The following is a 14,151-nucleotide window of genomic DNA, read 5'->3' as shown; positions in this document are numbered from 1 at the left end:
AATTTTCTAACTTAATCTCCACTATAAAAAGCATCTAGACATTATCTCACATTTCTTTCAGACTAACATTCAGTATTCAACAGTGAAGTTTTGTATAAAACTTGCTGTCCAGCTCTCCGACACTTGCAACATTGTTTCAATATTCAAATTCGATCTCCAGCTGTCCCATAGTAATGAACTTGTCGGGAAGAGACAGGCAGGCAGCTTTCTCATTCAATTTAAATCATGAATCAGCTGGCATCATTTTGATAGATAAATACAAAGAATTTTATAGATGTATCCAAATAAATGTCACTAGAAAACAGTTTAAACAAATGCAAACGCAGCTCCTGTTGTTATTCTGCCTGCAATGTTTGAAGTGACTGTACAGTAGGTGGCGTTGTATGCAACTTTCAGTTGGCTGCGGTCCGCCAACCCAATCCCAAAGAAGAAGAAGCAGCTGGCAGCAGGAGCTATCAACAGGTTATTTTGTGTCTATCAAGCTAGCTAACTATCTAAATTAGACCTATTTTCTGCATGCAAATTTTGTAGTGAAATTAATTCTAGCTACCATGCGACAGCCAAGATAGCGCGCAGGGCAGTCTGCTAACTAAATACACATTAGCTAACCAGTAACTACCTAGCTAGCTACTGTAGACATACATTTTTACAATCACTTCTCTGTCGGAACTAGCTAACGTTAGCTTGTTAATTGTAGATTGTTTACCTACCTTATTAGCGCAAAACAATAAGGTAATTTATTGATTTAGCTTGGGACCAACTACCGGATTAATCTAACATTTTTGCTTTGCCTGTGATGACTCTGTTACAAGTTTAAAAGTCGCGGTTGCTGCACGTTTGGGAGGTGACGACGTTGAGTGCGATTACGGCTTGCTAACGCGTTAATGATAGTTTGCATAGTTAACTAGTGTAACTAGCCAACTGAATTGCTTCTTTAGACGCCAGGAGAAAAGTGTGAATCGGTTTTTGCTTGGTTGAATATGTTATTATGGGTTACAACTGTATGAATCGACTTGAAATGGCTAGATATGTAATGTTTGCTCATGTGAAATGAACAAAAATATTAGAATTTGAACATGGACGTAACGTTATTTGTTTTTCTGATACTTGTTGCTGATATTTGTGGATAGCCGCCTTGGTAACAGACTGGATCAACGTTCCTTCCTGACTGTAATGACAGTGAGCAAGTGAGCCATCTAAAATTACATCGGTTCTAGTGAATTATCTTCCTGCATGCCATGCTCTTTTAATATGGCTTAATGCCGGTTGAAAAATGTTATATTAATATTGGTGTTTTGGTATTCTACTAAAGTTACTAGTCAAGGTAAGGACGGATCTATATGCTTGATCTGTCAACGTTACATGACATTTTGAGCGTGTGTAACCCACTCTTATAGCCAGCTTTTAGCTAACGTTAGCTAGCTAGCCTTGGTTATAGAATATATCAACTGTGTTGTTGTGCATGATGCCATTATCGTATTATTTTAGCAGTACATTATTTGTCATGGCCAATGTGTACTACGATCTCCTGTCAATCGTATGCAACATACGAATAAGCATAATCTGAAGACTAATATGGTGACCTATTAATGGCAACCCATGCACCAAAAATCGCTATGGCTTTTTAGCTGCTAATTGAACTGAAATGTACTGTAGCTATATACAGTACGTTTGATGCGAGTTCTTCGTCTCAGTCTTTGCAGCAGCAACCTTCTCTCGACTTTGACATGACTTAATCCGATTTGCTGGGCTTTATTTTTAGGGATGGGAAAGACGCCTGCTGTGGTGATCCTCCAGCGGCACCTCAGTGTCAGGTAGTGAAGGCCAAAGGCAATGCAGTCTGCTAACTGTCATCTGGGAAACCACCATATACAATGAAGAAGATATTCAACTTCACCAAGAAAAAGAAAGGATTCTCACCTAACACCTCGGACACTGGGAGTGTGCTGTCTGTGGGCTATGATTTGAAGGAGAAGGACCTTGGAAAGGTACACAAGGCTGCTTATGGGGGTGACTTGGCCAAACTGAAGCAGCTTGCCAAGAAGAATGACATCAATCAGCTTGATAAGGAGAACAGGTATGAAAGATGAGACTATTACCAGTTAGTAGCTGGTATTGCCACTGTTACTTTCTGAGGTCTGTACTTAGACAGTCCTTGTGTAATGTACTGTATGTGTGACAAGTGTTGGAGTATGACTTCTCCAGTCTCTACCAACCTGCGATAGACTACCGTTCTTTCCAGGGCAGGGGGTGAACTTGTAGATCAAGGTGCTTCGCGCCACAGATACCGGATGAGGCTACTTAGCCTACTTACTCATACTGCCACCCTATTTCAGTAGGCTAGCAAACCCTTTCTGTCACTGTCCTTAAGCTTTAGGATACTTCTATCCATGTCCCTGTGCTTGCAGCAGGCAGCACAGTTTATCCTTTATATGCTATTTTTTTACCTTTTTAAAGGTCATAAACAGTCAAAATCATGTTTTTCATGAAATTGTATGATATTTGGATAAAACCAAATCAAAGTATGATGGCCAAAATATGAAAATGTACTGTTGCTTCTACATTGAGTGTGCAAAGCTGTCATCAAGGCAAAGGGTGGCTACTTTAAAGAATTTCAAATATAAACAGACGCCTCACAAGTCCTCAACTGGCAGCTCCATTAAATAGTACCCGCAAAACACCAGTCTCAACGTCAACAGTGAAGAGGCGACTCCGGGATGCTGGCCTTCTAGGCAGAGTTGCAAAGATAAAGCTGTATCTCAGACTGGCCAATAAAATTTAAAGATTAAGATGGGCAAAAGAACAGACACTGGACAGAGGAACTCTGCCTAGAAGGCCAGCATCCCGGAGTCGCCTCTTCACTGTTGACGTTGAGACTGGTGTTTTGCGGGTACTATTTAATGGAACTGCCAGTTGAGGACTTGTGAGGCGTCTGTTTCTCAAACTAGACACTAATGTACTTGTCCTCTTGCTCAGTTGTGCACCGGGGCCTCCCACTCCTCTTTCTATTCTGGTTAGAGCCAGTTTGTGCTGTTCTGTGAAGGGAGTAGTACACAACGCTGTACGAGATCTTCAGTTTCTTTGCAATTTCTTGCATGGAATAGTTTTAATTTCTCAGAACAAGAATAGACTGATGAGTTTCAGAAGAAAGTTCCTTTGTTTCTGGCCATTTTGAGCCTGTAATCAAACCCACAAATGCTGATGCTCCAGAAACTCAACTAAGTCTAAAGAAGGCCAGTTTTATTGCTGCTTTAATCAGCACAACAGTTTTCAGCTGTGCTAACATAATTGCAAAAGGGTTTTCTAATGATCAATTAGCCTTTTAAAATGATAAACTTGAATTAGCTAACACAACGTGCCATTGGAACACAGGAGTGATGGTTGCTGATAATGGGTCTCTGTATGCCCATGTAGATATTACGTAAAAAATCAACTGTTTCCAGCTACAATAGTCATTTGCAACATTAACAATGTCTACACTGTATTTTTGATCAATTTGATGTTATTTTAATGGACTTTTTTTTTTGCTTTTCTTTCAAAACAAGGACATTTCTAAATGACCCCAACCTTTTGAACAGTTGTGTGTGTGTGTGTGTGTGTGTAGCCTAAGTGTAGCTACAAATCAAGCTGGAGTGATAACATTTCGTGGATTTTGCAGGGCTCCAGACTAACATTTCCCCCTACTTTTTCAGTTGGTGGCACCAGCCCATATTTTGGTGGCACACCAAAAAGTAAAGAATCTGCAGCGTCGCACAATATAATACATTTTAGTCATCTTATAAAGTCATTATAGTCATTCACAATGCTTTATTAAGAACTGTAATATACTTTCGAGATTTATTTATGTATTGAATATCATGTCCAAGCAGAAGTGCATGATTCAAAATTCTTTAATATGCAGCCTAATCCAGTGAATGTTTTGAATTTTGGGTTGACAATTATGCTGTTTTTGTTGTATTTTACTGTCAAAATAGGACTCCAGAATTTTCAGATTTTTTGGTTCAATAGATTTATTTGCCTTCATCTTTATGTGCTCTAATAATATTTATAGGTCTAATTCAATTGGTGCTAATTTACCACTTTAGGAAGTGGAAACTCAACACATTAGCTTGATCGGTTACTCTAAATATAACACTTACTCTTACTACTCTCTCTATGTAGTGTTGTGGTGTCTCTTGTGGAGATTTGTGTTTTGTCCTATATTTTTTTTTATCCCAGCCCCCGTCCACACAGGAGGGCTTTTGCCTTCTAATAGGCTGTCATTGTAAATAAGAATTTGTTCTTAACTTACTTGCCTTGTTAAATAAAAAAATTATAAACTGCTAGTAGCCATGTAATATCCTAAAAAAACTTTGCAATGAGACCTAGTACACTCGCGATTGCTGATGTGCAATTTCGTATTTGAAAGTCATATCAAATTTCTCGATTGTAAATCAGTGTGGTTTGAGCTCAATATATTTATACCTACACAAAGCTGAGACCCTCCTCTTTAATATGGACTTTTAGTTGCTTCCAAAGTAGTATTTTCCCCTGGAATTACATTTTTAATTCTTAATAATAAGTTGTTCTAATTTGATGGGGACCAGGTAGAATGTGCAGCTCGCACCAGTGCAACCGGAAATTGTGATGCAATGACTTGAAATGGAGGGCCAAAGGACTGTTTACAATTTGTCACCCTTGTTCACATTTCAGAACAGCACTTCACATTGCCTGTGCCAATGGACATACAGACGTGGTCCAGTTCCTGGTTGAGAGCAAAGCCAAGCTCAACCTATGCGACAATCAAAACAGATCCCCGTTGATGAAGGTACTGTGTCCTATTTTTGCTTTGTCAGTGGACGGAAGAATCCAGCATTTTTTCAAAAAGAATTTAGGATAGGATATGATAGTTGATTGGCCATCTCAATTCAGACATGTTGCTGAGATGATAGGCTTATGTGTAGCCTAATTCTTATGTATTACCTGTGAGTCTTCCATATACATTTACACCTGGGTGGAATTCTTTAGGTCACACTGGGAAGTGAATCTTTCCTTTCAAGCACAATTTGATATGCATTTAGATACAGTGCGTTCAGAAAGTATTCACACCCCTTGACTTGTTCCACATTTTGTTTAATTTAAAATTGAGTCACTACAAAGATACAGGTGTCCTTCCTAACTCAGTTGCCGGAAACCTCCCATGAATTTCACCATGAGTCCAATGGTGACTTTTTAAAACAGTTACAGAGTTTAATGGCTGTGATGGGAGAGAACTGAGGATGGATCAACAACATTATAGTTACTCCACAATGCTAACTAATTGACAGAGTGAAAAGAAGGAAGCCTGTACAGAAGACAAATATTCCAAAACATGCATCCTGTTTGCAACAAGGCAAAAAAATGTGACAAAGCAATTCACTTTTTGTCCTAAGATTGAGAGCTTCAAGTTCCTTAGGGTCCACATCACCAGCAAACTATCATGGTCCAAGCACACCAAGACAGTCATGAAGAGGGCACAAAACCTATTCGCCCTCAGGAGACTGAAAAGACTTGGCATGGGTCCTCAGATCCTCAAAAAGTTCTACAGCTGCACCACGAGAGCATCCTGACTGGTTGCATCACTGCCTGCTATGGCACCTGCTCGGCCTCTGACCTCAAGGCACTACAGAGGGTAGTGCGTACGGCCCAGTACATCCCTGGGGCCAAGCTTCCTGCCACCCAGGACCTCTATACCAGACGGTGTCGGATGAAGGCCGTAAAATTTGCCAAAGACTCCAGCCACCCTAGTCATAGATTGTTCTCTCTGCTACTGCACGGCAAGCGGTACCGGAGCGCCAAGTCTAGGTCCAAGAGGTTACTAAACGGCTTCTAACCCCAAGCCATACGACTCCCGAACAGCTAATCAAATGGCTACCTAGACTATTTGCATTGCCCCCCCCCCCCCTTTACGCTGCCGCTACTCTCGGTTATTATCTATGCGTAAGTCACTTTAATAACTATATATTACCTTGACTAACCGGTGCCTCCGCACATTGACTCTGTACCAGTACCCCCTGTATATAGCCTATCTATTGTTATTTTACTGCTGCTCTTTAATTATTTATTACTTTTATTTCTTATTTTTAAAGGTGTTTTTCTTAACTGCATTGTTGGTTAAGGGCTTGCAAGTAAGCATTACACCTGTTGTTTTCGGAGCATGTGACAAATACAATGTTATTTGAACTAGCAAGGAAAGTTAGCTGGAAGCTATGTATCTTCTTCCATCGTAAAGTGTTCTAGCCTGTATGGATGTTGTTTTTTGAACAGTAATAGTTTCAACATTTGTACATGCTGTGTCACAAGTGTATTAGCCTCCCACTCATGCTACAAAGAAGTTAACATGATGCAGCCCAGACTCCCATTGCAAGCTAGCAATGATTAAGTGGAGCAGGCACGGTGCTTACTATATTAAGGGGTCGGCTGAGATGATCGACAGGCTTGATCTGTGAGACACATTTGACTGAAGTACCAAAAGTAACACATTCTAGTACCAAACAGTTTTTTATATCCTGGTATCGAAAAAGTACCAACGATTCGGTATACTGAGCAGCACTATTTGGTAGGCAATTTGTTTGTCAACTTGTCTATAATTGGATACATGCAGCTTCTCTTCTGTCCTTACTTGATGCTCTACAATACTGATAAAGCCTTGCTCACCAGAATGATGTCATATATCCATAGAGTGAATGCATCATCAACAATGTAGTTGACATCTGTAAAGTTTTCTCTTTTAATTTCTGCTTCCCTCGAAGAGTGGTAGTGGCAGCTGCAATTTGATAAATTAGTATCACTATAATCTAGAACGTGTCCAACTACCTTTAATTTTTGCAAAACTCTTGCAATGGCAAACGTTGTGGATTGTTGCAGATAGAAATGTCATGAATGGAACGGATGTGATTCCTAATTCTAAATGTCAGTGATATTTTTTGTGCATAACATATTTCTATCTTAATGTTCCTCTCCTCCGTACCCCTGGCAGGCAGTGCAGTGCCAGCAGGAACGCTGCGTGGTCACTCTGCTGGAGCATGATGCCGAACCTAATCTGGTGGACATCAACGGTAACACGGCCCTGCACCTGGCCTCCTGCATCCCTGCCTGCTCCACCGCTATGCTGCTGCTGGAGCACGAGGCCAATGTCAACGCCCAGAACAAGGTGAGCCGTGGGGCCATAAGTGACAATATGGTGGTAGCTCCAACTTGTAGTAGGAGCAATATGGTGGTAGCTCCATCTTGCACTATGATGGGCCAGGTTGAATTGTCTCCCTATTGGTTACACCAGAAGTGCCAAACTCAATTATTTTAGGGCTGAGCATCTGCGGGTTTTCGCGCCTCCCTTGTACTTAATTTACTAGTTAGGAATTCCTCTCATCTGGTTATCTAGATCTTAATTGGACACACATTTTAAAGGAAATAACAAAAACCAGAAGACACACAGGACACGGCCCTGCAGGAATTGAGTTTGACACCCCTGGCTTACACCAACCCAATCCTCTGCGCTACAGATGAGTCAATTTGTTGCTCACAGATCCTCTAGCACCACTGTCACAGCTCAGGCACTGGTCCGAGAGAGAGATATTAACAAGGTTCCAGATTGCTGGAGAGTAATCCTGACCCATAGGTTGATAGAGAAAGAGGATGAAGCTGAGGGTAGGAGAGCTGTTACTGTGGTGATACAAACATGAACTAAGCTATGTGGATATACAAGATATTTGACAATGCATGTTTGGATGATCTTGCAGGAGGGATACTCCCCACTGACTATGGCAGTGAAGGAGAATCATGCCGAGATGGCCGAGTTCCTCCTCAAGGAGGGGGCCGACGTCAACACTAAGGACCAGGGACACAGGTGGGTTTGTGTGATGCTTTTAAAGATCAAATCCATTTTCCTGAGATGGAGAGATCCGGTTGAATAGTAAACAAATAATGAATTTCTTTGATTATAATTTCTTTGACAATTTTTAAAAACAGAACCACAAATGTGGATACAATGCATTTAACCATTTGTCGAGGATGATCCAAAGAAGTTACATTTTAAAAGTAGGTGGACACCTGCTCGTCGAACATCTCATTCCAAAATCATGGTCATTAATATGGAGTTGGTCCCCCCTTTTGCTGCTATAACAACCTCCACTCTTCTGGGAAGGCTTTCCACTAGATGTTGGAACATTGCTGCGGTGCCTTGCTTCCCTTCATCCACGAGCATTAGTGAGGTCTGGCACTGATGTTGGGCGATTAGGCCTGGCTCGCAGTCGCCGTTCCAATTCATCGCAAAGGTGTTCGATGGGGTTGACGTTAGGGCTTTGTGCAGGCCAGTCAAGTTCTTCCACACTGATCTCAACAAACCATTTCTGTATGGACCTCGCTTGTGAACGGGGGCATGCTGAAACAGGAAAGGGCCTTCCCCAAACTGTTGCCAAAAAGTTGGAAGCACAGATTTGTCTAGAATGTCATTGTATGCTGTAGTGTTAAGATCCCCCTTCACTGGCACTATGAAAAACAGCCCCAGACCATTATTCCTCCTCCACCAAACTTTACTGTTGGCATTATGCATTCGTGCAGGTAGCTTTCTCCTGACATCCGCCAAACCAAGATTTGTCTGTCGGACTGCCAGATGGTGATGCGTGACTCATCACTCCAGAAAACGCGTTTCCACTGCTCCAGAGTCCAATGGTGGTGAGCTTTACACTCCTCCAGCCGACGCTTGGCATTGCCCATGGTGATCTTAGGCTTGGTTGCGGCTGCTTGTCAATGGAAACAAATTTCATCAAGTTTTCGACAAACAGTTATTGTGCTTACATAGCTTCCAGAGGCAGTTTGGAACTCGGTAGTGAGTGTTGCAGCCCGAGGACAGACGATTTCTAAAAGCTACGTGCTTCTGCACTTCGTGGCTTAGCTGTTGTTGCTCCTAGACCTTTCCACTTCACAATAACAACACTTACAGCTGACCTGGGCAGCTCTAGCAGGGCAGAAATTTGACAAACTGACTTGTTGGAAAGGTGCTGTCCAATGACGGTGCCACGTTGAAAGTCAGAGCTCTTCAGTAAGGCCAGTGTTTTTCTATGGAGATTGCATGGCTGTGTGCTCGATTTTAAAGACTTGTCAGCAACAGGTGTGGCTGAAATCACCAAATCCACAAATTACATACATTTGGCCAAACTTCAAACATGTTACACATTCACAGCTAAAAGCTAAATTGCAGTAAAAATCACATAGCCAAAATAATTTAACTGTGCAAAACATAACACATTTGTATCGTCCTCCAGATGGTTGCTGTCCTTGGGAATAGATGGCAGAACTAGCCAGCCAGCATCATTTACTGTCCAATCCGTTTTGGTTGCGACGACTTGCAAGTAGCTTGGCTCCGCCTTCCCTTGCACATTTTGCCATTGCCTCGCCATCCTCACTGAGTCGAGTCGGCTCAGTCATTACGCTAAACCTGCCCAAGTGATCTCCATTGGCTGAATGGTCTCCCAGTCCCGGTGTAGCATGCTTCCATTACAGCGCCACGATTCAGCACGAGTCCAGTCTGTCCTAGCCTCCCGACACCTCAGAAGAAATCCCCGGCATGAGCTCCCCAAGGACAGTATGTTCAAATGAAAACCGCATTGGCAAAGCTAGCAGCTATCTTAGCAGTCCAATAGCTCTAATATATTTCCTGCTGCTATTGAAAAGAACAGATCCCAGATTTACTTGATCTCTATTTAATTATCTACCAATAGCTTGCAGAAAAATAATTGAACATAAAAACACTAAATATAATAACATTTGCTAGCTCTTAACAGCTCAGCTTGGCTGCCCCCTAGGTTGCCATGACAACTCTTCCTTCTTTCTTCCCTGCCTTGATGTAATCTGTGATCTGACACACATTAATAGGTGATGGCATGGGTTCCATTACTTAGCTTTTGTCATATCAGTGATTAGGTTACTTCAAGGAAGGGAATGGAATTTTTGAGTGCTTGATTCTGATATTGGAGAATGCACAGACCGATATGTGCACGTTTATTCAACCTCCATCTTGTGCTACCTTTAGGTCCCCATTGATGATCGCTGCTTGCAATGGACAAATCAGTATGGTGCGGCTACTCCTGCAGTACGACGCAGACATCACCTTAAAGGACAATAATGGATGGTCGTCCGATGACTATGCTGTGATGAACGGACACCACGCGTAAGTACTCAAACTGTCAATTCCTTAGACATGGAATCATGTAGTAACCAAAAAAGTGTTAAACAAATCAAAATATATTTTATATTTGAGATTCTACAAAGTAGCCACCCCTTGCCTTGATGACAGCTTTGCACACTCTTAGCATTTACCTGGAATGCTTTTCCAACAGTCTTGAAGTTCCCACATCTGCTGAGCACTTGTTGGCTGCTTTTCCTTCACTCTGCGGTCCCACTCATCCCAAACCATCTCAATTGAGTTGAGGTCGGGTGATTGTAGAGGCCAGGTCATCTGATCCATCACTCTCCTTGGTCAAATAGCCCTTACACAGCCTGGAGGTGTGTTGGGTCATTATCCTGTTGGAAAAACAAAATATAGTCCCACTAAGCGCAAACCAGATGGGATGGTGTATCGCTGCAGAATGCTGTGTTAGCCGTGCTGGTTAAGTGTGCCTTGAATTCTAAATAAATCACAGACTATGTCACCATTAAAGCACCATCACACCACCTCCTCCATGCTTCATGGTGGGAACCACACATGCAGAAATCATACTCTGCGTCTCACAAAGACACAGCGGTTGGAAGCAAAAATCTAAAATTTGGATTCGTCAGACCAAAGGACAGATTTCCACCGGACTAATATGCCAAGCGTCACGTCTGGAGGAAACCTGGCAACATCCCTATGGTGAAGCATGGTGGTGGCAGCATCATGCTCTAGGGATGTTTTTCAGTGGCAGGGACTGGGAGACTAGTCAGGATCGAGGGAAAGATCTAACGGAGCAAAGTACAGAGGGGTATCCTTGATGAAAACCTGCTCCAGAGTGCTCAGGACCTCAGACTGGGGCGAAGGTTCACCTTCCAACAGGACAACGACCCTAAGCACATAGCCAAGGCACTGCAGGAGTGGCTTCGGAATATCAGATCAAACATCTCTGGAGAGACCTGAATATAGCTGTGCAGCGACGCTCCCCATCCAACCTGATAGAGATTGATAGGATCTGCAGAGAAGAATAGGAGAAACTCCCCAAATACAGGTGTGCCAAGCTTGTAGCGTCATACCCAAGAAGACTCAAGGCTGTCATTGCTGCCAAAGGTGCTTCAACAAAGTACAGAGTAAAGGGTCTGAATACTTATGTCAAAGTGATATTTCAGTTAAAAAATATATATTTAATCCATTTGCAAAAATGGACCTAACCTGTTTTTGCTTTTTCATTGTGGGAGATTGTGTGTAGATTGAGGGGGGGGGATAATTTTGATCAATTTTGGAATAAGTCTGCAACGTAACAAAATGTGGAAAAAGTCAAGGGGTCTGAATACTTTCCGAATGCACTATATACTCTACATGGCCAACAGTATGTGGATCCCTGCTTGTCGAACATCTCGTTCCAAAATCATGGGCATTTATATGGAGTTGGTCCCCCCTTTGCTGCTTTAACAGCCTCCACTCTTCTGGGAAGGCTTTCTGCTATATTTTTGAAACATTGCTGTGGGGACTTGCTTCCATTCAGCCACCGGCATTAGTGAGGTCGGGCACTGATGTTGGGTGATTAGATCGAGATCGGTGTGAAGAAATTAACTGGCCTGAACAGAGCCCTTACATCAACCCCATCAAACACCATTGGGATAGATTGGAAAGCCAACTGGGAGCTTTTTATTACTTTTATTGTTATTATTATGTGTTATTACTTTTCAATTTTTTTCTCTACCTTGTTGAGAAGGGCCCATAAGTTAGCATTTTACTCTTAGTCTACACCTTTTCTTTACTGTTTGTTTACGAAGCGTCTGACGGATAACTATTAATTTGAACAGCACTATGATGTTTGCCAAAAGGCACCTAAAGTACTCTCAGACCCTGAAAAATAAGATTATCTGGTCTGATGAAACCACATTCACAAAGCTGCGGTGCCAGACAGATTGCCAGGACGTGTACTCAAAATATGCACGGACCAACTGGTGTCTTCACTGACATTTTCAACTTCTCCCTGACCGAGTCTGTAATACCTACATGACAAAAGGAACACCTATTTGAGATTTCTGTTCATTGTCCACAGCCTTGCGTTCAACACCATAGTTCCCACAAAGCTCATCACTAAGCTAAGGACCCTGGAACTAAACACTTACCTCCGCAACAACACATCTGCCACGCTGATCCTCAACACTGGTGCCCCTCAGGGGTGCGTGCTTAGCCCCATCCTGTACTCCCTGTTCACCCATGATTGCTTGGCCAAGCACGACTCCAAGACCATCATTTAGTTTGCTGACGACACAACAGTGCCTGATCACCGACAACGATGAGATGGCATATAGGGAGGAGGTCAGAGACCTGGCCGGGTGGTGCCAGGACAACAACCTATCCCTCATGTTAAGCAAGACAAAGGAGCTGATCGTGGACTATAGGAAAAGGAGGGCGGAACAGGCTGCCATTCTCATCGACGGGGCTGAATTGGAGCAGGTCGATAGTTTCAAGTTCCTTGGTGTCCACATCACTATCATGGTCCAAATACACAAAGACGGTTGTGAAGAAAATGGCACGACAACACCTTTTCCCCAACAGGAGACTGACATGATTTGGCATGGGTCCCCAGATCCTCAAAAAGTTCTACAGCTGCACCATCGAGAGCATCCTGACCGGTTGCATCACCACCTGGTAGGGCAAGTTCTCGGCATCTGACCGTAAGGCGCTACAGAGGGTAGTGCGTACGGCCCAGTACATCACTGGGACCAAGCTTTCTGACATCCAGGACCTATATACTAGGCGGTGTCAGGGGAAGGGCAAAAAGTTGTCAGACTCCAGCCACCCTAGTCATAGACTGTTCTCTCTACTACCGCTCGGCAAGCGGTACTGGAGCGCCAAGTCTAGGACCAACAGCTTCTACCCCCAAGCCATAAGACAGCTGAACAATTAATCAAATGGCCACCCGGACTATTTACATTGACCCCCCCTTTGTTTTTACACTGCTGCTACTCGCTGTTTATTATCTATGTGTAGTCACTTTACAAATGACCACGACTAACCTGTAGGCCCGCTCATTAACTTTTTATATAGCCTCGTTATTGATATGTAATTTTCTTGTTACTTTTAGATAAAAAAAGTTTTTTCAACTTTAGTTTATTTAGTAAATGTAACTGTTTCTTGATCTGTGTTGTTGGTTAAGGGCTTGTAAGTATTCGTTGCATGTGGCAAATAACATTTGATTTGATTTGTTGTCCGTTGTCTTTTCTTAGTTGTTATAGCACAGTTAACAGATTTTCTATTCTTGTTCCACCAGCCATATTGTCTCCGTGTTCTGATGTACGCCTGTGTGTCTGTCTTGTTCTTTTTATGTGACTTATGCTGGTGACGAATCCAATTTCCTCTTCCGGGGTCAATAAAGTTTATTTAACAGTAGATGCATTTCCAATCCTGTGTCATCCTTGTTTCAGTTGTTCCCATCTCATTATTGAGCACGGCACCAAGAGGAAGTCCATGCCGTCTCCCGCCCACCCCCCGGCCAAAAAGAAGCGAGCTTCCATGTTGTGCAGCCCTTCCGAAGAAGCAGGCTTCTCTCTGGGGGGACCAGCAACTGACAAAGATGGTACATAAAGGATTCCATTTCACCTCATCATAATGTTACATTGATTTATGTGTGTTTACTAATGACTATAACGCAAATGTGAGTTACTGTATGTATTGTCTTCTGTAACAGGTTATGGCAATGTGCAATTTTTCATGTTCATTTCCATGTTAATATTATTCATTCACCTCGATTGTTTCATTTACCCCTCATGCAATACCACTTGGCTGGATCTAGAGAAAGGAGCGAGTGAAGGAGGGAGAGGTATTGCCAGCAGTGAAAATAGCACAACAAGATCAGACAAACTTGTAAAGCATTGTGTAATTTCAGAGATGAAAGGAACATATTTGTGAGGCATTTAGGCTACTGTATCTTCTATCTAAGGTCTAACTTTGGTATTTAACTGACTCATTTG

General features: G+C 42.5%; 1 protein-coding gene across 1 annotated transcript; it reads left to right on the top strand.

Moving 5' to 3' along the window:
• The first annotated feature begins 1,770 nt into the window (after positions 1 to 1,770).
• On the top strand, positions 1,771 to 13,765 carry LOC120066542 (ankyrin repeat domain-containing protein 7-like). The gene is made up of 6 exons (XM_039017965.1): positions 1,771 to 2,077; positions 4,693 to 4,807; positions 6,998 to 7,171; positions 7,758 to 7,864; positions 10,049 to 10,186; positions 13,606 to 13,765. The coding sequence occupies exons 1-6, from the start codon at positions 1,875 to 1,877 to the stop codon at positions 13,763 to 13,765; spliced, it is 897 nt and encodes a 298-aa protein (XP_038873893.1). The 5' UTR covers positions 1,771 to 1,874.
• Positions 13,766 to 14,151: the final 386 nt, after the last annotated feature.

This window comes from Salvelinus namaycush, chromosome 21 (genome assembly GCF_016432855.1).
Source record: "Salvelinus namaycush isolate Seneca chromosome 21, SaNama_1.0, whole genome shotgun sequence".
NCBI classification, from domain to species: domain Eukaryota; kingdom Metazoa; phylum Chordata; class Actinopteri; order Salmoniformes; family Salmonidae; genus Salvelinus; species Salvelinus namaycush.
This window is presented reverse-complemented; position numbering and strand designations above follow the sequence as displayed.

Bases quoted from the DNA above. Each gene is read 5' to 3' on its own strand.
- LOC120066542 (XM_039017965.1), top strand. From the start codon at position 1,875: ATGAAGAAGATATTCAACTTCACCAAGAAAAAGAAAGGATTCTCACCT. The intron at 2,078-4,692 runs GTATGAAAGATG...TTCACATTTCAG, and splicing joins CAGCTTGATAAGGAGAACAG to AACAGCACTTCACATTGCCT. The intron at 7,865-10,048 runs GTGGGTTTGTGT...TGCTACCTTTAG, and splicing joins ACTAAGGACCAGGGACACAG to GTCCCCATTGATGATCGCTG.